Consider the following 24,497-nt stretch of genomic DNA (forward strand, 5'->3'; position numbering starts at 1 on the left):
TGAAAAGGGAATTTATAAGAGCTGCGAAAGTTTGGGGTACCACTACTTGAAAAATATACTGTACCATTGAAATTAGTTTAATGTTTAGTTCGATTTAGAACATCTTTCCAATGGTTGCTTAATTTGAAACCATCTTCTCGGTTGATATTGTGTCTGTGTTTGTAGATCTGAATTGCCTCGTGAACAAATCTCTGATAAAAACCCGTGGGTTTGCAGATAACCTTGGTATCGGAGAAAATTATATCGTGATCACCCACAGCGTTGTAACAGTGATCAGCCACGGCAGAAGAATTCGTTACAAGCTAATCACTCAGCTATTTCAATGCTAAATTCTATGCTAATTCCTTTGTCAAGGGGTGCCTCTGCGGATGTGTATACTTTAACTTAGCTATTTCAATGAGCCATTTCAATGCTAAATTATATGCTAATTCCTTTGTCAAGGCGCTTTGTTTCTTCTCACACAGCTTAAAGGTCGTGATCTGAGCATGGCTTTTTTCACTCCAGCGCTGTCCTCCAGACAGTCTCGTCCCTTCACCTGATGAAGGCCGCTTGTGTTGTGGCCGAAACGTCGTGATTTTTGTTATTTTATTTTTTACCTACGTGACTTTACCCAATAGAACCAAAGAGTATGGATCCTAGCAGTCACGAAAGCTTTAAATTTAGAAAAGACTGGACCCACACACCAAAGAGCTAGACGTTAACAAAGTCGTAATTAATCGCAGAAACAGTTCTATTTCCGATGGTCTGAAATCCGTTTTAGCTAAAGAGCTAAACTTTGCAGTCATACCTAAACACATACCAGTTAATGATATAATTGTCCAAGTAGACGTGGCTCTCAAGGGAATGGGTCACATTGCTGCAGACGTAGATCTGAAATCGCTGCAACTCTCAAACACGCTAAGATGCCAGCTAGCAACCTCAGCAAAGATGAGCGATTTGAATTATATAAATTAAAAAAGAGGGATGACATTTTCATCCTCTCAGCCGACAGGGGCAATGCCACTGTCATGGATAAAATAGAATATAACAAAATTCAAGAATTACTCAACGATGGCAGCTTTACAAAAATTAAAAGAGATCCCACCAACAGCCTCTTCATACAAACCTACAAAATCATTTCTGATTCAACCGCATTAATTGATCAAACCAAACAGTTACCGTTGAAACCTTCTGCTGCCAGGCCACCAAGATTATATGTCTTACCAAAAATACATAAAGTAGATAGACCCCTTCGTCCCATCGTCTCTACTATCAACTCCCCCACCTACAAACTGGCTCGTTTTCTGTCTGAAATCCTGCGGCCTTTCACTGGAAAAACCACCTCTGGGGTACAAAATTCTACTCACCTGGTATCGACAATCACGGGTATTTCCCTGTCCCCAGACGACCTGCTTGTCAGTTTTTATGTAGTTTCCTTATTCACCAAAGTTCCTGTACCTGACACTATCGCAATCATTGAAGACTTGGTTCATCAAGGACTAAACACTGAGGTACCCCCCCTGGTGAGACACTGCTTAACCAATACATACTTCACTTGGATTGGAACTTTCTAGAAACAAACTGAGGGCACCCCAATGGGCTCCCCCCTATCTCCGGTTGTAGCCAACATTTTCATGGAGAAATTTGAGACTGACGCCATCCAGACTGCCACTCTGTGCCCAACCTTATGGAAGAGGTACGTGGATGACACTTTTGTCATCTGGCCACATGGCTGGCCTGCTCTAGACCAATTCTTCGACCACATCAATTCCAAAACACCCAGCCATTAGATTTACCATGGAAGTCGAAAAAGATGGCAAGCTACCTTTTTTGGATGTCCTAATAAAAAAGAGACCTGATGGTTCAATGAGTCACTCTGTCTACAGGAAATCTACCCATACGAATGCTTACCTGAAACCGGATTCCCACCACCATCCATCCCAGAAGAATTCCCTCATCAAGACTCTGCACCATAGAGCCCAATGCATATCCGATCAGGAACACATAGCCAGTGAACTCAAGCACGTACACCAAGCTTTTAGGCTAATGGTTACTTCGACTACACAATCCGCAAAGCTATCACTCCAACCATAAAGAAGGACCCTCTTGAGCCTTTCAAAACCATCACTTTACCCTACATTACGGGGATCACAAAAAAGATCTCCAAAATCTTGAATAAACACAAGATCCAGGTCCGATTCAACACATTACATGAAATCCGTGATCTGGTTCCGTCTGTAAAAGATGTGATTCCGGACATACAGTACCCTGGCGTCTACAAACTAAGTTGCCTCTGTGGTAGTAGTTACATTGGAGAAACCAAACGCCATGTCTCGGACCGCATTCGTGAACTCAAAGCAGACCTTAAACACGGTAGGACCAACACCTTGGCCGTGGCAGATCACTGTTACAATTCACTTCTCCAAGACGGAGGTTCCTTGCAAGCCATCTGGCTACCATGAGAGATTCGTTCATGAGGCTATCCACATATACAAACACAGAGACAATTTCAACCGAGAAGATGGATTATGGCTTAGCCATCGTTGGAAGGATTTGATAAATCATTTCGGGTCTTAATTGATTGTTCACGCTTACGGTGGCTCTCAGACCGCATCCATTATTTTTGTCTCTTCTTTTCCGAACATAGATGGACTCGTCCATCTGCATAACTGCCAAATCGCTCTCCGTGGTGCTAACGTAAAAAAAAACGCCACTTTTTTCAAATTTTCTTGCTGTGGTTTTCACACCTGATGATGATTGCTTGTGTTGCAGTCGAAACGTCGTGAGAATTTTATTGTTTTATATTTTAATTTTATTGTTTCCCTTCTACGTGACTTTACCGAAAGAACCAAGAATATGAATCCCTGCAGTCACGAAAGCTTTAAATCAAAACGTTCTACTTAATGAAATAGACTTTTTAATAAATGTTTTCTCCTACAACATCAGAGTGCAGCGCCACATTAAATACGCACTACAATGACAATAGTTTAAAGCGATTTGAAGCATGTTTTATTTTCAAAACGGAAATATGGTTTTGGTGGGGGAGGGGGGGGGCAGAGCTTTGTGACGTCGTATTTGAGGGGGGGGGGGGTCTGACCTTTTGTGACGCCGTGTGACGAGGGGGAGGGGGTCAAAAATCGTCCATAATTGCGTGACGTCATTTATGGATGGCCCCTTTTGAGATCTTCCGACTCTCGACGGGAGCGGTGGCAGGAATGATGTCGTCTCGCGCGGCAGACCCCACAAACAGTGGAGTCGAGGTCAGTCGGGGGTAGTGAGCGAGTCGGTGAGAGCGAGGTCACGGGCGCTCGGTGGGTGTCTCTCGGTGTCCGGTTCCATTGTTCGCCTCGCAGCGGCGCTTCATTCAAACTTGGCGGCCTCCGCTACGGAGGTTGCTTTGCCGTCGTCGGCGGAGGCGGCTGAAGATGCCGTCTGAAATCTTTGGCTTCCCGGAACGCGTGCGCGTCGATTTGGGGTATCGCTCTGGGCGGGTTCCACCTGCCCCCGGGTTATCGTTTTTTGTTTTTGTTTTACGCTCATCTATCTGTTCCTTGTCGAGAAAGAAAAAGTTCAATAAAAAAAGAGACCACACGGACTTTTTTTGATCGATCTCGGGTTGTCGTTTTCCACTCGCCCCTTTCGTGTCTTTGCAACTGCAATGCCGAGCATCTCCGGGGGATATGAACCAAGCCACATGTTTCGTGTCAACGGCATTTGGAAAAGCAAAGACAAAGATCCCCCGTGTAGCCTTAGGCTGTTGGGGGCAAGTGCTGTTAGCGAGTAGCACCTACGAAGGCCGGAACGGCTACACGAGGGGGTGGTTGGCCATCACCACGCCTGGCCGCCTTTGTCTCCCCAGTGGCGATGTTTACACACCTCTACACCAGGTACTCATTTACGGCTGAGTCGACCAGGACCGGTTCAGATAATCGTCACTGGTGTTGGCCGCCGTGAGCGAGAATCGAACTCGGGCCGCCGGGTTCGTAGCGCAGCGACGCTAACCGCTCCACCACCGCTCCCCACCAACAGCCCCATTGTGGGGCGTGAAGGCGGCCTCTCGTTGACACCAAGCCCTGCCACCCCGAGACGTGGAGGCAGTTGTCTGGTAGCTCGCCGACATTTGTGACAATGCTCCACGCTGCTGGACTGCGGACGTGACCAGGAGGTGGACTGCAAATAGTTGATGGAATTAAATTGAATAATACATTAATTTGTTTTCTTTTCGTTGGGTTTCCATGCGCGTGTTGATCAGGCGCATTCTTGTCCACAGGCCATGCACACTCTAGGCAGGCGTTGATGCTCGGGTGGGGATTTCACGCAAACACACAAATCTGGTGAGCGAGCATTGGGGTGGTGAGCGGTGGTGATTCCTGCACCTATCAGACGTTTTATAAAATATCCAAATGTAAGCGTTTACCTAAAAATATATTTATTTTTAAAGGTGAGGTCAATTTCATCCCGTTTGCGAGTATGGTAAGCCTCGTAAAAGGCAGTGTATATATTTAATCTATCTTGATTTTCCAAAGAACTTTTACTATGATTAGTAGCATATATATAAAAGCCTCAATGTTGTACATTCCAGTACCACAAAATATTCGTGTGTTATTTAAAAAAATAAAGAATAATACGTCATTATCTCATGGTGTTCACGGTGGCATTTTAATATTCCAAAAGTCAACGCGTGCCCACTTGAGCCTGTGCGCTCGGTCCATCTCCTCTGCGCATGACCCGTGACCAGGGAATTCAAATGAGAAGTTCTTACTACTGTACACGTTATTTGTTTTGAGATACACGTTATTTGTTTTTAGATTTATAATTCTTATTTTAATACATTTAAAAATAATAAAATATATATAAAACAATAAAATTCTCACGACGTTTCGACTGCAACACAAGCAGTCATCATCAGGTGTGAAAACCAACGGCAAGAACATTTGAAAGAAGTGGCGGTTTGTATTTATTTATTTTTAAACGTTAGTACAGTGGTTCTTAACCTTGTTGGAGGTACCGAACCCCACCAGTTTCATATGCGCATTCACCGAACCCCTCTTTAGTGAAAAATAAAATGTGATTTTTTTCAAATTCAAGACGTAGATGTTTTTTACTGGTACACAAAATGAGCCGTGCATGAACATTACCTTGTTCAAAGAATAAAACCAACACAATGCATAAACTCACAACAAATTACATACCTGGAAATCAATGTGACTTCTGCTGTTGCCTTTGAGAGATCAGTTCAGATATGCGTGGCTTCACCTTGGCAAGTGCCACTCTCATGTCATTTTCACAGCAAAGTCTGTTCCTTTTCTTCGTTTTTATGTCCAGTATCCTCGAAAAGGATTGCTCACAAAGATATGTTGTAACAAATGGTATAAAAAAAATCCAGGGCTTTCTTAGCAATAACTGGATACTTGTTCATTTGTCGACACCAAAACGTTGAGAGCGTTGTTGTTCTGAAGAGTTGCTGTTGAACCTGGCTCTGCTGAATTTCAATGATTTCGTCGAGGAATTCATCATTGACATCTGCTGTTTCAACAGCAAACGTGAACGGCTGTCTCACCCATGCTGGATATGACTCTCTTGTAGGGAAATATCCGTCGAGAGACTTTGCAAGCTCATCTAAGTGCGTGGCAATTGTTTGCTTCAGTTCCGTGGATACAGAAATATCTCCGATTCCAGACACATCTTCGATCTTACTTGCACAGTCGTCCAGAAGCGGGAAGTTTGCGAAGTTATTGTTCTCTGTTCGTCGTTTCCATAACGGTAGCTTTTTTTGAAAAGCCTTCAGGTGTTCTTCCGCTTCCATGATATTGACTCCACCACCCTGCATCTGCTGATTGAGATGATTGAGAGCTACGAATATATCAGCCATGTACGCTAAAATGAGAATGAACTCAGGATTTTTGAAGCAATCTGCATGGCAGTGTTGGTGCTCTTGCAAAAACAGGGCTAATTCCACACGCATGGCAAAAACACGATTCAGCACCTGTCCCCGGGATAACCACCGAATATTAGAATGGAGCAGAAGTACCTCAAATTCAGAGCCCATTTCTTTACACAGCTCACTGAAGATGCGGTGCCTCAGAGCACTTTTTCGCACATAGTTCACACATTCCACCACAGTTTTTAATACTTCTGCCATTTTTGGAGGTAAGGTTTTTGTTGCCAACGCATGCCTGTGTAGAATACAATGCGTCACAATGATGTGTGGTGCATCGGCCTTTACTAGCGCACCAAAACCAGACTTTCTTCCCAGCATGACTGGAGCTCCGTCCGTACAAACTGCAGAAACCATATCCCATGAAAGATTGTTGTCTCTGAAGAAGTCATCCACAAGCTTCTTCACATCGGCTGCCTTCGTTGTTGTTGTAAGAGGCTTACAAAATAAAAACTATTCTTTTATCATGTCGTCTTTCACATAGCGTACAAAAACAGCAAGCTGGCTTAGATCAGAAACGTCTGTGGTTTCGTCGAGTTGAAGGCTGAATTTTGCCGGGCTTGAAATCAGATCCGCGACTACTTGAGCCAAGATGTCTTTACTCATGTCTTCTATTCTGTCACTGACGGTGTTATTTGAAAGGGGAATTTGGGATAATTTACCTTCGGCCGCTGTTCCGAGTATCAGATTCGCCATCTTTAATGCAGCTGGTTTCACAAGTGTTTCACCAATGGTGTGTGGCTTGCCCTGCTTTGCGATCAGGTAAGCAACTTCGTACGATGCTGTCAGGATCGGTTTGTTAACAGGTACAAATCCAAGAGCAGGCAGAGTGGCCCTTTCATCGAATCTGGCTCTCTTCACCCTGAATTCAGCAAGTGTTGTGTTCTTGTATTCCCCGTCTCCATGCAGCTTCAAGAAGTGTTCCTTTAGTTTTGCCGGTGCAAGACTAGAGTTGCTCAACTTGGCGTTGCAAATCATGCAGATAGGACGCTCACTCCCATCACGTTCCGTGATACATGAGAATCCATGTTGTACATATTCGTTCGACCACTTTCTTCTTTTGCCCGACATAGTTAGTATGGATAAAATATTAAAGAAATCACACGACGTACGACAACAACAGTCACACGTTGACTACTGAGTACGCACTAAATTCCCCGCAGCGCTGATTGGCCAAGCAGTGTAGCATGATCATCTGCAGCCAGTGATGGCCAAACGGGCCGTGTGTGTCATCACAAATTTACACAATAATTCAAGTGTGTCCGGACCTCCGTGGCGGGGGCTCTGCCGAACCCCTGAGATCGACTCACCGAACCCCTGGGGTTCGATCGAACCCAGGTTAAGAACCACTGCGTTAGTACCACGGAAAGCGCTAACGTTTAAAAATAAATAAATACAAACCGCCACTTCTTTCAAATGTTCTTGCCGCTGGTTTTCACACCTGATGATGACTGCTTGTGTTGCAGTCGAAACGTCGTGAGAATTTCATTGTTTTATACATATTTTTATTATTTTATTGTTTCCCTTCAACGTGACTTTACCGAAAAAAACAAGAATATGAATCACTGCAGTCACGAAAGCTTTAAATAAAAATTTAATAAATTTTGTTTAGACATCTTCGTTAAAAACATTTTTTTGGCAAGAATCGAATTGCTTTAAAATGCGCGTACACACATTAAATGATGATTTTGACTTGATGTCTACAATTCGGTTCTAAATTGTTAACATTGGACGCGTGAAGAGATGTCCATTGAATTCCATTCACTATCAACCCACCAATGGATCAAAGCTTCCCCACACCACACTTCACCACGGTGTGGGTTGGTGAAATGTGATTGGTGGATGCGTTAGCAGGACCGGTTCTGATAAAACCCGCCACTGACCTGAGCCATGGCTGGGAATCAAAACTCGGGTGGACGGGAGTATCATAGCGCAGCACGCTAACCACTTCCACTGCTCCACCCCATACTTTCATCTTGGCTCACTTACTGGAATCAACAGCAAGAAAAATGGTAAAGAGAGCTGCGCGCCTCACTAACTTACCCACCCAGCCAGCCACTGTCCACACCGCAGGCCACAACACCTTACAGGTCACTTCTCTCTCACTTCCATTATCACACTGCTCCGACTTTGGACTCCCCCCCCCCCCGTCGTTTCTCGTGCCATGCTCGAGTGGACCACGGCCCCCTTACAAGGGAACTGTGGGCACCGTTGCCCCCGCAGTGCCCGCAGTGCTCACTCGGGCAGAGTTGACGGGCAGCTGCCTCCCAGTGACCAAACTATCCCCGAATTGCCCCCCCCCCCCCAAAAAAAAACCCACAACTGCAGCAGGATCTCGGAAGCGAAGCTGGGGTTGAGCCTGGACATGTTTCTTGCAGGATGGGACGCCTGGACATCTTGCACATCACGCTGCGTTATCGGCCCCCCCCCCTGCCCGGCGCAAGGCGGTGGTGGTGGTGGCGAGCATCAGAGATAGATAGGGGGCAGTGCAATGGAATCCATTGGGCTGTACTTTAAACTGCTCGACTCCCAACCCACACCGATTTTATGAAGTGTGGTTTAACAACCACCCCCCCCCCCCCGGGAGGCCCTCGTTCAGCAGTGGATAGAGACTAACAGGGGGCTGAGTAGTAACGTGTGTATGTCCATTTCCTCCACACGCGCTCACAACAGGGTGGCCGACCACATTGGGCCATGCCACACCGCGCTAGACGATGTATTTCAACTGCGGTTTTTATTGCTTACAAAACGGCGGATTAAAACACTGACGGTGACCCCCACACACACACGCCACCCCCCCTTCGGCAAACACCACACACGTCATTTATGAATACAATCTCAGTGTTAAATAATACACGGCTGCTTGTGTAAAATACTAAAAACTGTAAAGTAATTATTTTTTATACAAATCGTATTTGTGTAGGTGTTACTTTTATCCAAAATGGGTTTGCATAATTAGGTTTTTGAAACACTTTGTTTGCGTGGAACCCAGAGAGCGAAACTGCCGATCGCTAAAGAACATTTACCAATTGTCTCACGCCTCTCCACTGTGAGGCTGCTGACCGTGTCGTCACGTGACGGTGAATGTCACCCACCACCCCCCGGGGGGGGGTCTCAAGCACCCCTCGAGGGGGGGGGGGGAGAGTGGCCTCAACCACCCCACGAAGGGGGGGGGGGCGCAACCACCCCTCGGGGGGGGGAGGGGCCTCAACCACCCCACGGGGGGGAGGGGCCTCAACCACCCCACGGGGGGGGAGGGGCCTCAACCACCCCTGGGGGGGAGGGCTTAACCACCCCACGGAGGGGGAGGGGCCTCAACCACCCCACGGGGGGGGGGAGGGGCCTCAACCACCCCTGGGGGGGGGCTCAACCACCCCACGGGGGGGGGCTCAACCACTCCACGGAGGGGCCTCAACCACCCCACGGGGGGGGGGAGGGGCCTCAACCATCCCACGGGGGGGGGGAGGGGCCTCAACCACCCCTCGGGGGGGGGCTCAACCACCCCACGGGGGGGGGAGGGGCCTCAACCACCCCTCGGGGGAGGGGCCTCAACCACCCCACGGGGGGGGAGGGGCCTCAACCACGCCCCGGGGGGAGGGGCTAGTGGGTGCTGGAGCGAGTCTTGCTGTCACCACCAAGTTCGCTGCCTCGTTCGCGGTGTAACCCAGCGACCTCCCCCTCCTTGATCGGGGTCTGGATGTATACTGGAGGAATCCGATGAGCTGTAAAGCTCTTTTTTTTTCTCAACAAATGTCCAGATCCGAGAGGGGCCCGCGGCCTGCTACCACTCCCGAGCTGCGATTAAAAACGATCCAGCGACCCATTCGTAAATGGTGAACAAAACAGTCTCAAGTGTGTTGTGTGTTAATGTGCATTGTGTTTAATGTGTAGTAGTGTGTTGTGTTAATGTGTAGTGTGTTAATGTTAACGTGTTAACGTGTGTTGTGTTAATGTATAGTGTGTTAATGTGTTAACGTGTTTTGTGTTAAAGTGTATTAGTGTGTTGTGTTAATGGCTGTTATTGTGTTGTGTTAATGTGTAGTGTGTTAATGTTAACGTGTTAACGTGTGTTGTGTTAATGTGTAGTGTGTTAATGTGTTAACGTGTTTTGTGTTAATGTGTATTAGTGTGTTGTGTTAATGGCTGTTATTGTGTTGTGTTAATGTGTTGTTAATGTGTTGTGTGTTAACGTGCGTTGTGTTAATGTGCATTAGTTTGTTGTGTTAATGTGGTGTGTGTTAATGTGTAGTATTGTGTTAATGTGTACTATGTTCATGTGTATTAGTGTTGTGTTAACGTGTTGTGTTAATGTGTAGTAGTGTGTTGTGTTAATATGTAGTGTGTTAATGTGTTAACGTGTGTTGTGTTAATGTGTATTAGTGTGTTGTGTTAACGTGTTGTGTTAATGTGTATTAGTGTGTTGTGTTAACGTGTGTTGTGTTAATGTGTATTAGTGTGTTGTGTTAATGTGTGTTAATGCTGGTTTACTAGTGTAGGGAGCGGTGGTGTAGCGGTCAGCGCGACGCTTCGCCACGAACCTGGCGACCCGAGTTCGATTCCCGCTCACCACCAACCCCGGTGACGATTCTCTGAACCGGTCCTGGGCCTCCCCTAGGTCGACTCGGCCTCAATTGAGTACCTGGTGCGGTGTGTAAACATCGCCACTGGGGAGACAAAGGCGGACGGGCGTGGTGTTGGCCACCCACGTCCTCGTGTGCCGTGCCGGCCTTCACAGGTGCTCACTAACAGCACTTGCCCCAACAGTCTGTTAAGGCTACACGGGGGATCTGTGTCACTACAATACTGTGTGTACTTTTCACGCACAATGAAATATACAATTGCTAAGTCTAAAATAAAAAAAAATGCTATGCTTAGTGAATTCATTAAAAACCAGAAGTAATCTGCCGACTTTTCATCACGTTGAAAAGTGCTTTTCCGCATCATTAAAAATGACCAGTATTTAAATAAAAAAACAAACCCTCACTTGCATCAGCAGAGTTAGATGCGCAGAGTTGGATGCACGGAGCAGTAATTAGCGTAGCGGGGAGGCCGTGCCACTGGGGCGCCGTTCAACTTGCGTAGCCGTGAACGCTGCTGGGGGAGGCGATTGGTGAATATCCTCGTCAGCTAATCCGCGAGTAAATATTTTTTTCCCAAATTTGGAACGCCCGGCAGGAAAATGGCCCTGCACCCTCCTTCGTTTGACGCCACGGGGCCTCTGCCCTCCACCGAGACGCAAACGGCGTGAACGCCAACGGTCGGCAACGCCCCGGCGGTAATAACCAGGGCGGCCTGGCCGCATTCGAACCGCGAGCCTCTGAGAACGACCGCCGGGGTTATCGCGCCGCACTTTTGGCTACCGGGAGAATCCTAAAAAAAGAGGCCAAACAAATCGTCCACACGGCACGGCAGGCACGGGCTTTGCCGGACAGCGAAGGTACGAGGGAGTGCGGTTTGCGACTCGCGTGTTGTCAGAGCGACATGTAAATAATAATAATAACAACCACGAGAGAGACGAAGAACTTTTTTTTTTTTACCCATGGCACACCAGTGGGTACGGGAGTAAAGGTCAAGGATAAAATGACTGGGAATATTGAACGGGAATGGGGGGGAAAAGAGACAGCATGGGGGAAATAAGAGAAAGGGAGGGAAAAGGAATGGAAACATGGGGACCAAAGGGTCAGGAGCGATGAGGATACGGAGAAAAATGCTCCGCGCAAGGGCCTCAACGCTGCACGGGGCAGCGTCTGTTTTCACAGTGGGCGGGGCAGAGAGCGGGGGGATCACACAGAAGTCGCGTGATTTGCGGGAGGCTTGAGGTGATGCAGAGAGATGCGTGCCTTAGCATGCCGGAGTGACCCTCTGCCCGGCTGGCAAGGGCCTCCCACACCCCTCCACCAACATGGGAATGGCGCCCCATGGCTTTTCCTGGCGACTGTTAAGTTTAGCACCCGTCGAGAGACCAGCAGTTAACGCCCGACTTCGCCTAAATAAATCCTCTATGTGGCTAATCGCGTCGTTACGAACGAGACACAAACTCGAGGTACACAAACTCGAGATACACAAACCATCCGCTTGTGTTAATAGCTGCGCATTGTTAACGAGCCACCCGGTACCAAGCGATCGGGGGAGTTTTGGGGGGGGGGGGGGGGGTGGAGAAAAAAATGGCACATTCGGGGGACGCGATCGGTTGGGTTCATCAGCCACGACGACGCGGTGGCGAGAATTCCCCTTCGTGCGCGGTGGCGTTGGTGCGCAGGGCGCGCGAGGACGGCCCCGTTGTGTGAAAGCCTCAACGGCCAACGTTCGATTGGGACGAGCTGCACGGAACACGTTTTAACGGCAACTCGCGTACGCAAAAGCTGCTGCGTAGACTCAAGTTCCCGAGGCACCCCTTTTGAACGGAATAAATTAGTGTGCGCGGTTTGGCACCCTCGGCCGTGTTCACAGGGGTCACCGTTTGGTAACGCATGGAGCCACGCTCCGCGCGTGCATCTCCTGCCGTGATGTAATCGAACCATCCCGCTAGGAACCCAACACCGATGCCTCTACCCCAGACAAGCCAAACGTTTAGGCTAAATCTAAATAAATTAATGCGAACCATGCGACCGGTTCAAACACGTGTGGTGCAAGAGGCACATTAACGGCACCCACGTTTGTTTTTTTCTTATAAAAAAGGGGCAACATTTCCGACACTTTGCAGATAGGTCTGAAGTTGGCATAAATAACCTTAATTGACACGAGGGCATTAATTGTGACCAGGTGTTCCTTCCCATTCTCTAGTGTCACCGGTCACAACCAACCATTTTGTTGCCACGACAACCGTATCCAACGCGTGGGTCCGTTGGGCACGGTCCGCTCCCTAAACACCTCCGTCTCTTTAAACATCGCTCGCTGTGACTCGTCTTTACATTCCCGTTGTGCCGCGCGCTGCACGGTACGCGTCACACGACGAGGACGCGCCCGTTGAGAGCTCCCCGCGCAAGCGACGTCGCCGCGCCGTGCCGAGCGGCTCCGTGGAATCCGACGTCGCGGAAGCGCTCGTCAATTCTCTTCCAAAGGCAGATGACGACGGCGGTGGCGGCAGAGCGTCTCATTCGCTCCGGAGAGTGTCCGTCGCATGGCAGTTGAAGCCGAATGGTTGGCCTTCACGGATGGAATACGCCGATTTAAGCGACGACAGTCCCATACAGTCATCAACATAACACTGCCCCGGTCATTGGTGACCAGGCCGAAACCATCAACTGGCTACGTTTGAGAACCCGGTTCCATCATGGGAGGCTGAAACCCAGATTAAATTCCAAGATCTCAGCAGTGCTGGCTGTGTCTGACATGATAGGAGCTCTATGAGCAATGCAGCCAACTTTTAACCACCGCCGGGTGCGGGGAGGATGGACGAGTGGGGTTGGGGGTGAGGGTGTGGACAGAGAAAGTGTCACAGCGATCACTCAGAACCTGCATCGGTTCCAAACGGTGTCTGCCTTCGATTGAAGCGCGCTCAGAACTACGTCCGTTAATTTAAATTAGTCACACGTTGCTTGCGTATCTATCAACTGGCCATTCAGCTCTCCAACGCGCGTTTTGTTTCAGTGTGCTAAACACACTGGTTCAACATCACATGGAGCGAGACGTCGGACATCGTGCTGAAACAAGATGGAGCGGTACAACACAAAGGGCACAACGGAGAGTCCACGCAGCACCACCGCCACCTCACAACCACCACGGAAACCTTCGCAAATACGTTAACAAGCTGCCAAGTGTAAACACAGCTACCAAAATCCACAATAAACTCATCCAACGACAGCAGACGACTTGCTCCAATTGAGAGTTCGTGTATCTGAAATCTATGGCAGCCGTGCAATTTACCCGAGATTCTGTTAAATATACCCTTTTTTGTCTCACTGTGCAATGGAGCTGTGCTGGGACCGGTCCGGGCCAGCTCGTCGCGACTCAGGAGGTGGCAGGTTTTTTTTTTACATTACCGCGGAAACACAAACCGTGGCGTTGACATCGCGCGGGACGGACGAGTCGGGGTCGCACGGATTCCGAGGAAATAACTCCCGTCCCTGGCCCTGCCTGGCTCCGAGCCGGATTCAGATGTCTTCATGAGGGCCGGCCGAGTTTCAGAGTTTGGTGCTCGCTCATCTTATGTTCACCGAAAGCACTCCCCCCCTCCCTCTGTTTGGCCGCACCTCCGACACATGCCGTCCCGTTGCTGCCCGTTCCTCTCGACGTAATCGCTTTGACGTTCTTGTTCTGTACCGATGCAGTACGCATATCCCATTGCAAGCTCGCTGGCAGCAACGGCCGAAATGGGATTTTCCGTGTAACAAATAAACATCGAAGCTGAGAGCCGGTGGGAAAACCACCCACACCGCCACGAGGGCCCTGTCTTGGACTGGCTTAGAAATGTCAGTGGAAAAAGTTCTGAAAGTTAACGGAGCCAAAATATATATTCGTACATGAACTTCATTTGCATTTCTTCCATATACTTGTGAGTGCAGCCTTTTGTAAAAATTCTCTTTTTGTTATATCCGTCACCAGATAATGTCCCGGCGGTGTAACAGTGTGTGTGCGAATTGCATAGGTAGCTTTAGCTCATTGCTTTACGTGAGCAACAAGCAAAACATTTGGTAAAACTTGAGCAGTAAATATTAATGTCATTGTTTTTATATGATCATTCAAGTTTCTTTTTTTATATATACCAGGGTACTAGAGAGGTAAACTGTGGATGGAATTATTCCGACTCGGTGAAACGAATTCTTCTTAACTCACCTTCGCGTATTTACACGAGATAATTTGTGGCATATACAGGTCTGTACAGGCTGGTGTTGTTCGAAGTGTAAGTATTGCAACCAGTGCACTGGGGGTGGGGGGATGGGTGGGTTAGCGGGCATGGGCACGTGAACACGTGCATTGTACGCGTGTACACGTGCATTGTACGCGTGTGCACGTGCATTGTAGGTGTGTGCACGTGCATTTCACGTGCGTACACGTGCATTGTACAAGTGTGTAGCACCAGTGAGTGAGGTCCACATACGCACACTCAGGTATACACGCACGTGAGCGTACACGCACTGCCGGCCGCGTGTATGGGGATCAGCTCGCTGCGTTGGCAGGAAACTGCAATGAAACAAGGCAGATGGGGTTAGAGGTCAGGAAAATGAAAGATACATATAAAACATTACAGGCAATGTGTTTTATTAGCAGATAATAATTTGATGCTGCTGCTGCTGCTGCATTGACAGTGGTGCAGAAACAAATGAAACAAAAATATTTTCAAAAATGGTTCATAATTCTGCGGCTTCTGCCATAGAGGTCAGGTGACTTGGGGCAACTTTGGCCTACGTGCTGCGAAGGAGACGGGCCATTGTCCCCGAAATATCGCCTCTTGTTTATTCTTTCTTTGACGTGGAACGTGTTTTTTATGTCTGTGGTGGGCACGTGGTAACAATGCGTGTAAAGAATGCGCGCAGCGTTTATGGTTAATGTTCACGTGCATTGTGTTATATTTTCATGGTTTTCAAATTTAATTTGTTCAACCAGGTGAACACTCGAGAGAGCAGGATAACTGTCATTTACATCGAGACTCGGATTTGCAAAATTACAAAAACCAAAGAGTAACATAAATACAACTAAGTAGCACCACACTGAAGCAAATAGAAACGTGAGCAACTCAATTTCCAGGAGCCAAAGTTGTGAAAAAAATAACTTTTAAAAAATAACTTTAAAAACCATTCATAGTAAAATCACAACTGCTGTTAGCCGCGGCTGGGATTTCAACTCGCCGGAAAGTGCAGCGCAGTGCGCTAACCATCGCACCACCGCTCATGGGTGGGGACTAGGGGGTGGGATTTGTGTCGTCGGTGCCTGGCGAACGTCGTCACTCACCAGTGTAAAGTGGTCGAACATTGTCCTGAGTTCGTGAGAGCTGTGCTGCTGAATGACGGTGAACGGCTTGAGCTGTGGGCTCACGCGCATGGCGCACGCGCGGCAGTACACGCGGTAGGCACGCGCGCCCGGCACGGAACGCACCGCAAACAGCAGGCTGAACACCTCGATCTGTATAGGCACACAGACATCCCAATGCATCCAGCATCGCTGAAATGATATCCACTGTCGTCAGAAGTCAAACGATGGCTGTGGCGAAAGTGACAAAATAAATGTACTTTTTGTGCGATCCCTTGAGCTATTTAGAAGGGTAATCTATATATTTATTAATGTATTCTTTCGCGCAAAGTTTTTACCAGCAGTCGGGGGCGATGTTGATGCTATGTAATCGCGAATGAGTGATTATTTGGAGCATAATTTTTCATGATTGGGATGTTTTTGGCAAACACTCCCGAGCGGGGAGGGGCGACACCCAACAATGAGAACTCCCGAGCGGGGAGGGGCGACACTCAACAATGAGAACTCCTGAGGAGGGAGGGGCGACACCCAACAATGAGAACTCCCGAGCGGGGAGGGGCGGCACCCAACAATGAGAACTCCTGAGCGGGAGGGGCGACACCCCACAATGAGAACTCCCGAGCTAGGAGGGGCGGCACCCAACAATGAGAACTCCTGAGCGGGAGGGGCGACACCCCACAATGAGAACTCCCGAGCTAGGAGGGGCGACACTCAACAATGAGAACTCCTGAGCTAGGAGGGGCGACACTCAACAATGAGAACTCCCGAGCGGGGAGGGGCGACACCCAACAATGAGAACTCCCGAGGAGGGAGGGGCGACACTCAACAATGAGAACTCCCCAGCGGGGAGGGGCGACACCCAACAATGAGAACACCCGAGCAGGGAGGGGCGACACCCAACAATGAGAACTCCCGAGCGGGGAGGGGCGACACCCAACAATGAGAACTCCCGAGCTAGGAGGGGCGACACCAAACAATGAGAACTCCCGAGGAGGGAGGGGCGACACCCAACAATGAGAACTCCCCAGCGAGGAGGGGCGACACCCAACAATGAGAACTCCTGAGCTAGGAGGGGCAGCACTCAACAATGAGAACTCCCGAGGAGGGAGGGGCGACACTCAACAATGAGAACTCCCGAGCGGGGAGGGTCAGCACTCAACAATGAGAACTCCTGAGCGGGGAGGGGCGACACCCAACAATGAGAACTCCCAAGCAGGGAGGGGCGACACCCCACAATGAGAACTCCCGAGCGGGGAGGGGCGACACTCAACAATGAGAACTCCCGAGCGGGGAGGGGCGACACTCAACAATGAGAACTCCTGAGGAGGGAGGGGCGACACTCAACAATGAGAACTCCTGAGGAGGGAGGGGCGACACTCAACAATGAGAACTCCCGAGCGGGGAGGGGCGACACCCAACAATGAGAACTCCCCAGCGGGGAGGGGCGGTACCCAACAATGAGAACTCCCGAGCGGGGAGGGGCGACACTCAACAATGAGAACTCCCCAGCGGGGAGGGGCGACACCCAACAATGAGAACTCCCGAGGAGGGAGGGGCGACACCCAACAATGAGAACTCCCGAGCGGGGAGGGGCGACACCCCACAATGATAACGCCCGAGCGGGGAGGGGCGACACCCCACAATGATAACGCCCGAGCGGGGAGGGGCGACACCCCACAATGAGAACTCCCGAGCTAGGAGGGGCGACACCCAACAATGAGAACTCCCGAGCGGGGAGGGGCAGCACTCGCCTCGCAGTCGTGGCAGTAGTAGACGCTCTCCCCGGGGGCGCGCGGCTGCACGATTGTCCTCTTGCCCAGCTGCTCCAGGATGTTGAGCGTGCAGAACCACTCGCACAGGCTCTGCTGCAGGCAGTACCTACCCACAAAGGCAAAGGTCCCGCGTGTAGCCTTAACGAGACGGTGGGGGCAAGTGCTGTTTGTTGGCGAGGAGCAGCACCTATGAAGGCCGCCAACATGGCGGACGGGGCATGGGTGGCGTGGAAATGCACCACGCCCGGCCACCTTTGTCTCCCCATTGCCCATGTTTATACACAGCACCGGGTGTCTCATTTAAGGCTGAGTCGACCTAAGGGAGTACACCGGATTTTTTCAGATGGCCATGAGCGGGAAGCGAACTCGGGTCGCCGCATTGGCAGCAGAGTGCGCAAATTACTGCGCCACCACTCCCCACACACGTGTCAGGGAAGGGCTGTGTGTGTGTGTGTGCGGTCTACTTGCTGCACCGCCTCATTAATCCACCTTTTTGCCCCGCGGATGAGTGTCTCAGGCCCATGATTTCTCCACGACGTTGCGGTCCACCGACCCCCCCCCCACCCGAGTGTTGCTGGATCACAGGCGCATCGTTGACTGGTCACATCCCTATCCCGTGACGAACCCCGCGCAGCCTGTCCTTCCCCCACACCTCTGATCAGCACGTACAGTGCAAAAGAAGTGCAACATACGCACGTGTGCACCTTTTCTCGCCGTGCGTTAACCTGCGTGCGGGCCCCACCTCATATGCGAGTAGAGCTGAGCGTCCTTCACCCGAATGTTCTGCGCCAGGTTCCAGGAGAGGTGCACCATGGGTACGATGGACTGCACGCGACTCCGCCGGTTCCACTCGTAGCGCTCCACCGCCAGCTGGTACTGGTGGGCTGTGACGCGCGTACAAGCGTCACGCAGGGTCAATTGGATCATTTGGCGGGACCCCGGGGTCCCGCAAAAATCAGGTCAATAATAATAATTATTATTTTTCAGTCCGCCCCACTTGTGATCCCGACATCAACGCGCCACCCGCCCAGACTCGCGCCAACAGCAGCAGCAGCAGGCGGCGATCACCACGATGGGCGCCACCCCACCGGCCAATCGCGAGCCCCGGGGGGCGTCCGCCGCAGTCGCGCGCGGCGACGAGGCCCTCCGGTCAGCCGTCGATCCTCAGCTTCTTTGCCAAGGCGAGCCCGCCCCCCCAGGCGGTGAATTTAACGTGCTTATGTAATTTTTCAACTTTTTACGAAACTTAGTGCCCCGAGTAGCTCTTGACGAGGCCAATCGATTGGCACTAGTTTTGTTGTCGGTAAGGCAACAAGACTCGTGTCGCTACGCGGTTTTTCCCACCCCAGGGCAGTGATGGGGTCCCGGGGTCCCGCCAATTGCTTAAATTGCCGATTGCGCCGCCCAGCAGCGTAGCTATCGAGTGCGCAGGCGGTGCAACCGCGCCAGGGACCAAGGGCCGGGGGGTGGGGGGGGCCTCGGAGCAAGGGGGAAGTTGAACAGGTGGCTCCGTCTCATTTCTTGCACCAGGGTCAAGCTGCATTGGCTTCAGGTTGCCAAACGAATACGTTGCAATCGTTACGCACAAAGTGCCTGCCACAAATGAGCCACAATACGCCCCATCTACGCCTCTATATAAGGAACGAAACGGTAAGACTTCTCCACAAATCTGGCTGTCGCCTGATGAAGCTAGTTGTAATTACTGGCGAAACGTCGTACTCAGTTTGTAAATGTTGTGGCTTGGCTCTCCAATACACCGGTGTGCTGTACTAGTGACGAATTGGCACGTTCTGTTTACGTGACAACCCTGACTAGTTGGGCTGTGTCGGGTGGTGGCGGGTTTTAACGACACATTTATATAGTTACGCGATCTAACCCAAAAACCTCTACTATGGAGCCACAATACCTCGCTGATATCGTCAAGGAGCATAAAGCATCATCACACGAACTCCGGTGGTCATCCTCGCAGCGGCTTTTGGCTAACCGTCGAAAAAATACGGTCACCGCATTGTGTACAGACAGTCCCCGGGTTCGGGACGGGTAAGGTTCCCCAGATCGAACCGTAACCCAAGTTTTCCGTACGTCGGAAACTGAACAATTTTACCCCCAAAAATCAACGATAAATTCCATTTACCTGAATCTTAGTTTGGCTCGAGCGAGGAGGCGTAAGGCAGCTGCCCCCCTTACGCCTCCTCGCTCCACGGTTTTCATCCGCAACCTCATCGCGCTGTACTACTTGCGCCTGCGTAACTAACGCAAAAAAAATTCCGCGTATTGAATTTTTTCTTTACACGATTTATGGGAGCATCTCCGTAAGGTCGGATTACCGTAAGTCTGGTCTTCAGCAACCCGGGGAGACTGTCTGTACTTTCAGTTGCACTTCTACAGCTGTCTGCAACGCTCTTCCTTCCGATATTAGGAAGCCACTGGAGCTGTGTACATTCAAATCTAGGTTAAAAACTAATTTCTTTAGAAACGCCTTTTTTTGTAAAATTTGTTGTCCTTCCCCCGTACCTCCAATTAGCACGGTTGGATACGTACTGTGGGAACGAAGTTCAACATACATACTCATGTATTACAACCACGCCACTGTTGGATGAAGGCTCTCCCAAGCCGTGCGCACCATGGGGGTTTTGTTTGGCCATCTACGCCGTACCGGTCAGTGCCGGTTGGTGAAGGGAAGGACCCAGGACCGGTGCAGACATCACCTTCCCACTGATGCAAGCCGTGGGTGGGAATAAACTACGGCCGCTGGGTTCACAGTGCAGTGCTCCGTACCTCAGTACTGCTGCACTGTGCAGTAACTTTAGTACCCAGTACAGTAATGTGCACGGATGCCCAATTTATTAAGGGGCGATTTTAGCACATAAAATAAAGGTTGATCGAGTATTACAGAGCAGCGGTCCCCAACCTTTTTGGCACCAGGGACCGGTTTCGTGGAAGACATTTTTTTCACGGACCGGGGGGGGGGGGTGGGGTTCATCATTGGGTCTTTCCCCCTTCTCAAAGAAGCTCTCCAGCGACGTTTGTTTGTTACTCATTGTGGCTACTAGGGGTTAGCTTGTGGGCTTGCCAACACTGTGACTGAGACAAGTGCACAGTGCGGGAAAGAGGCGCGGACGGAAGTGGTAAATAATAAAATAATGGGTGGGCCACGTGCGGACTCACCGCTCTCACCTCCTGCTGTGTGGCCCGGTTCCTAACAGGCCACGGACCGGTACCGGTCCGCAGCTCGGGGGTTGGGGACCCCTGCTAGAGTACAGTATCGACTGAGCTATACAGTGGAGTACTAAGCTGGGATTGCCCGGTGTATGATGCTTCTGTGCCCACCCCCACCCACCCACCCACCCTCGCTCCCTCCCCCCCACACAACATCTTAGCTTGTCGGAGTTTATATCGCGCCTTGACCAAGGTGCTAACCAAGGCGCAACCACATCACGTTCGTTCCCCCGCCCCCCCCCCCGCTCATGCCCCCCCCCCCGTACCGGTGAGTGGCCCCACGTTCCACGCGATGTTGTTGCACCAGCCCAGCGCTTGCACCCAGTGCACGGTGCCCGGGTTGATCCACACGAGGTCACCCGGGCGCTGCACGAAGCGGTACAGGGGCACCTGCTCGGCCTCCAGGTGCGCCAGCACCGGCCACCACGAGCCCGTGAGGTAGTTCACTCCTTCCCTGGGGCACCAACGACGCACGCACACACGGTCACACACACGCACGGTCACACGCACGCACGGTCACACGCACGCACGGTCACACGCACGCACGGTCACACACACGCACGGTCACACACACGCACGGTCACACACACGCACGGTCACACACACGCACGGTCACACACACGCACGGTCACACACACGCACGGTCACACACACGCACGGTCACACGCACGCACGGTCACACGCACGCACGGTCACACGCACGCACGGTCACACGCACGCACGGTCACACACACGCACGCACGGTTCCCACACTTCACCACACCGGTCGGTGCGGCGTGGTGGTGAGTACAGACGCGGGGAGCGTGGAAAGGTTACGCAACCGTCTACGCGGATAGTTTACATGGAGAGACGGCTGAATGCGGAATTGTCGCCGCACAGTGTGTATGCTGAACTTCTTTCGCACAGTACGTAGCCAACCGTGCTAATTGGATGTGTGGGGGGGGCGGGGGAAGGACAACAAACTAAGCACAAAAAGTAGTTCTAAAGAAATCAGTTTTCAATCTAGACTTTTCAAGTGTGCCATATATACTACAATGGTGCTCACCATGAACCTGCAACAGTCGGCATGATTTTTACATCAAGCACAAATATTTGACTTAAGTTGGAATCCTGTTGTCGTACCCGTGGCACAGCGCCCAGTTCCTACCCTCAATGCACTGGGACAGAATCAACGAAAACAGTCGGGGTGACTGATGAACCAGCACTCACCGGTTCACTCGTCTTTCGCTCACCAGCAGTTATAGTCGCCTCCTCATCGCTCTCCTATCGCTATTGCTACTTTACTACGACCACGGTTACTACTCCCCTTCACCTCACTCATTGATTGGTCCACCCATGTTGAGGACTCACCGCTCTGTCTCCTCCATCACGCTGTGCTCAAGCACCAGACCGCAGGTCACAACCACACACACACTCACAACAACACACACACACACACAACCACACACACACACACAACCACACACACACTCACAACAACACACTCACTCACAACCACACACACACACACAACCACACACACACTCACAACCACACACACACTCTCACAACCACACACACACACTCTCACAACCACTCACAACCACACACACACACTCACAACCACACACACACTCACAACCACACACACACTCACAACCACACACATACACACACACTCACAACCACTCACATACACACACACTCACAACCACTCACATACACACACACTCACAACCACTCACATACACACACACTCACAACCACTCACACACTCACAACCACTCACACACTCACAACCACTCACATACACACTGACAACCACTCACACACTCACGCTCACAACCACTCACCCACTCACTCCACTCCCTCACCCACCACACTAGACGTCTCAACCACACTCACTCTCACAACCACACACACACACTCTCACAACCACACACACACTCACCCACTTACTTCACTCCCTTACCCACTATACTGCAGGTCACAACAACACTCACAACCAAACACACACAACCACTCAAACACTTGCAACCACATACTCACAACAACACACACACTCTCACAACCACACACTCCCTCACTCACCCACTTCACTCCCTCACTCACTACACTGCAGGTCACAACAACACTCACTCTCACAACCACACACTCACCCACTTCACTCACTCACCCACTACACTGCAGGTCACAACAACACTCACTCTCACAACCGCACTCCCTCACTCACCCACTTGACTCCCTCACCCACTACACTGCAGGTCACAACAACACTCACTCTCACAACCACACACAGACTCACTTCACTCTCTCACTCACTACACTGCAGGTCACAACAACACTCACTCTCACAACCACACTCTCACCCACTTCACTCTCTCACTCACTACACTGCAGGTCACAACAACACTCACTCTCACAACCACACACACACCCACTTCACTCTCTCACTCACTACACTGCAGGTCACAACAACACTCACTCTCACAACCACACACCCACCCACTTCACTCACTCACCCACTACACTGCAGGTCACAACAACACTCACTCTCACAACCGCACTCCCTCACTCACCCACTTGACTCCCTCACCCACTACACTGCAGGTCACAACAACACTCACTCTCACAACCACACACACACACCCACTTCACTCCCTCACTCACTACACTGCAGGTCACAACAACACTCACTCTCACAACCACACACCCACCCACTTGACTCCCTCACCCACTACACTGCAGGTCACAACAACACTCACTCTCACAACCACACACCCACCCACTTCACTCCCTCACTCACTACACTGCAGGTCACAACAACACTCACAACCACACACACACACCCACTTCACTCCCTCACCCACTACACTGCAGGTCACAACAACAGTCACTCTCACAACCACACTCCCTCACTCACCCACCCACTGCACTCCCTCACCCACTACACTGCAGGTCACAACAACACTCACTCTCACAACCACACACACACCCACCCACTTCACTCCCTCACTCACCCACCCACTTCACTCTCTCGCCCACTACACTAAAGGGTCACACCTCACATATCTCTCTGCTTCTTCCAGTGCACGACTTCACCTTGCAATTCCCTGCCATCGTCATTCCCCACCCCCTCCGCCACACGTTCTTATAGTAGTAACCTTGCTCAATTCAAGAAACGTGTTAACTCTTTATCAATCACGCCTTCAACTGTGCTGTTCGTTGGAGTCAGTTGGGCAAATTCTGGCCTTTGGTTCCTGTGCTCAGCAACCGTGATGCTAGAATGCGAGTAGAGTAGGAAGGTCCGTGTGGGTAAGTCTCGTAGTGAGTGAGTAGGAAAGTCCGTGTGGGTAAGTCTCGTAGTGAGTGAGTAGGAAGGTCCGTGTGGGTAAGTCTCACACAGCGAGCGAGTGAGTCAGCCCCCAGTGATTAGAGAGTGAGAGTGGAGTAGGAAGGTCCGTCTGGGTAAGTCTCACACAGCGAGCGAGTGAGTCACCCCCCAGTGATTAGAGAGTGAGAGTAGAGTAGGAAGGTCCGTGTGGGTAAGTCTCGTGGTGAGTAGGAAGGTTCGTGTGGGTAAGTCTCACACAGCGAGCGAGTGAGTCACCCCCCAGTGATTAGAGAGTGAGAGTAGAGTAGGAAGGTCCGTGTGGGTAAGTCTCGTAGTGAGTGAGTCACCCCCCTGTGATGTTAGAGTG

General features: G+C 50.7%; 1 protein-coding gene across 1 annotated transcript in view; it reads right to left on the minus strand.

The window, feature by feature from the left end:
- Positions 1-8,634: 8,634 nt before the first annotated feature.
- Positions 8,635-24,497, minus strand: part of LOC116950608 (lysine-specific demethylase 6A-like) — a 32,298-nt gene continuing 16,435 nt past the window's right edge. The window contains exons 10-14 of the mRNA XM_032968515.2: positions 21,084-21,271; positions 18,341-18,482; positions 17,578-17,704; positions 15,809-15,979; positions 8,635-15,040 (exon numbers count right to left, since the gene is read on the minus strand). Of these exons, the coding sequence (XP_032824406.2) occupies positions 15,017-15,040; positions 15,809-15,979; positions 17,578-17,704; positions 18,341-18,482; positions 21,084-21,271 (652 nt within the window). The 3' untranslated portion in view covers positions 8,635-15,016. The remainder of the gene's footprint in view (positions 15,041-15,808; positions 15,980-17,577; positions 17,705-18,340; positions 18,483-21,083; positions 21,272-24,497) is intronic.

The sequence above is a fragment of the Petromyzon marinus genome, chromosome 40 (genome assembly GCF_048934315.1).
Source record: "Petromyzon marinus isolate PM22_M1 ecotype Great Lakes invasive population chromosome 40, UKy_Petmar_22M1.pri1.0, whole genome shotgun sequence".
In the NCBI taxonomy this organism is placed as follows: Eukaryota; Metazoa; Chordata; class Hyperoartia; order Petromyzontiformes; family Petromyzontidae; genus Petromyzon; species Petromyzon marinus.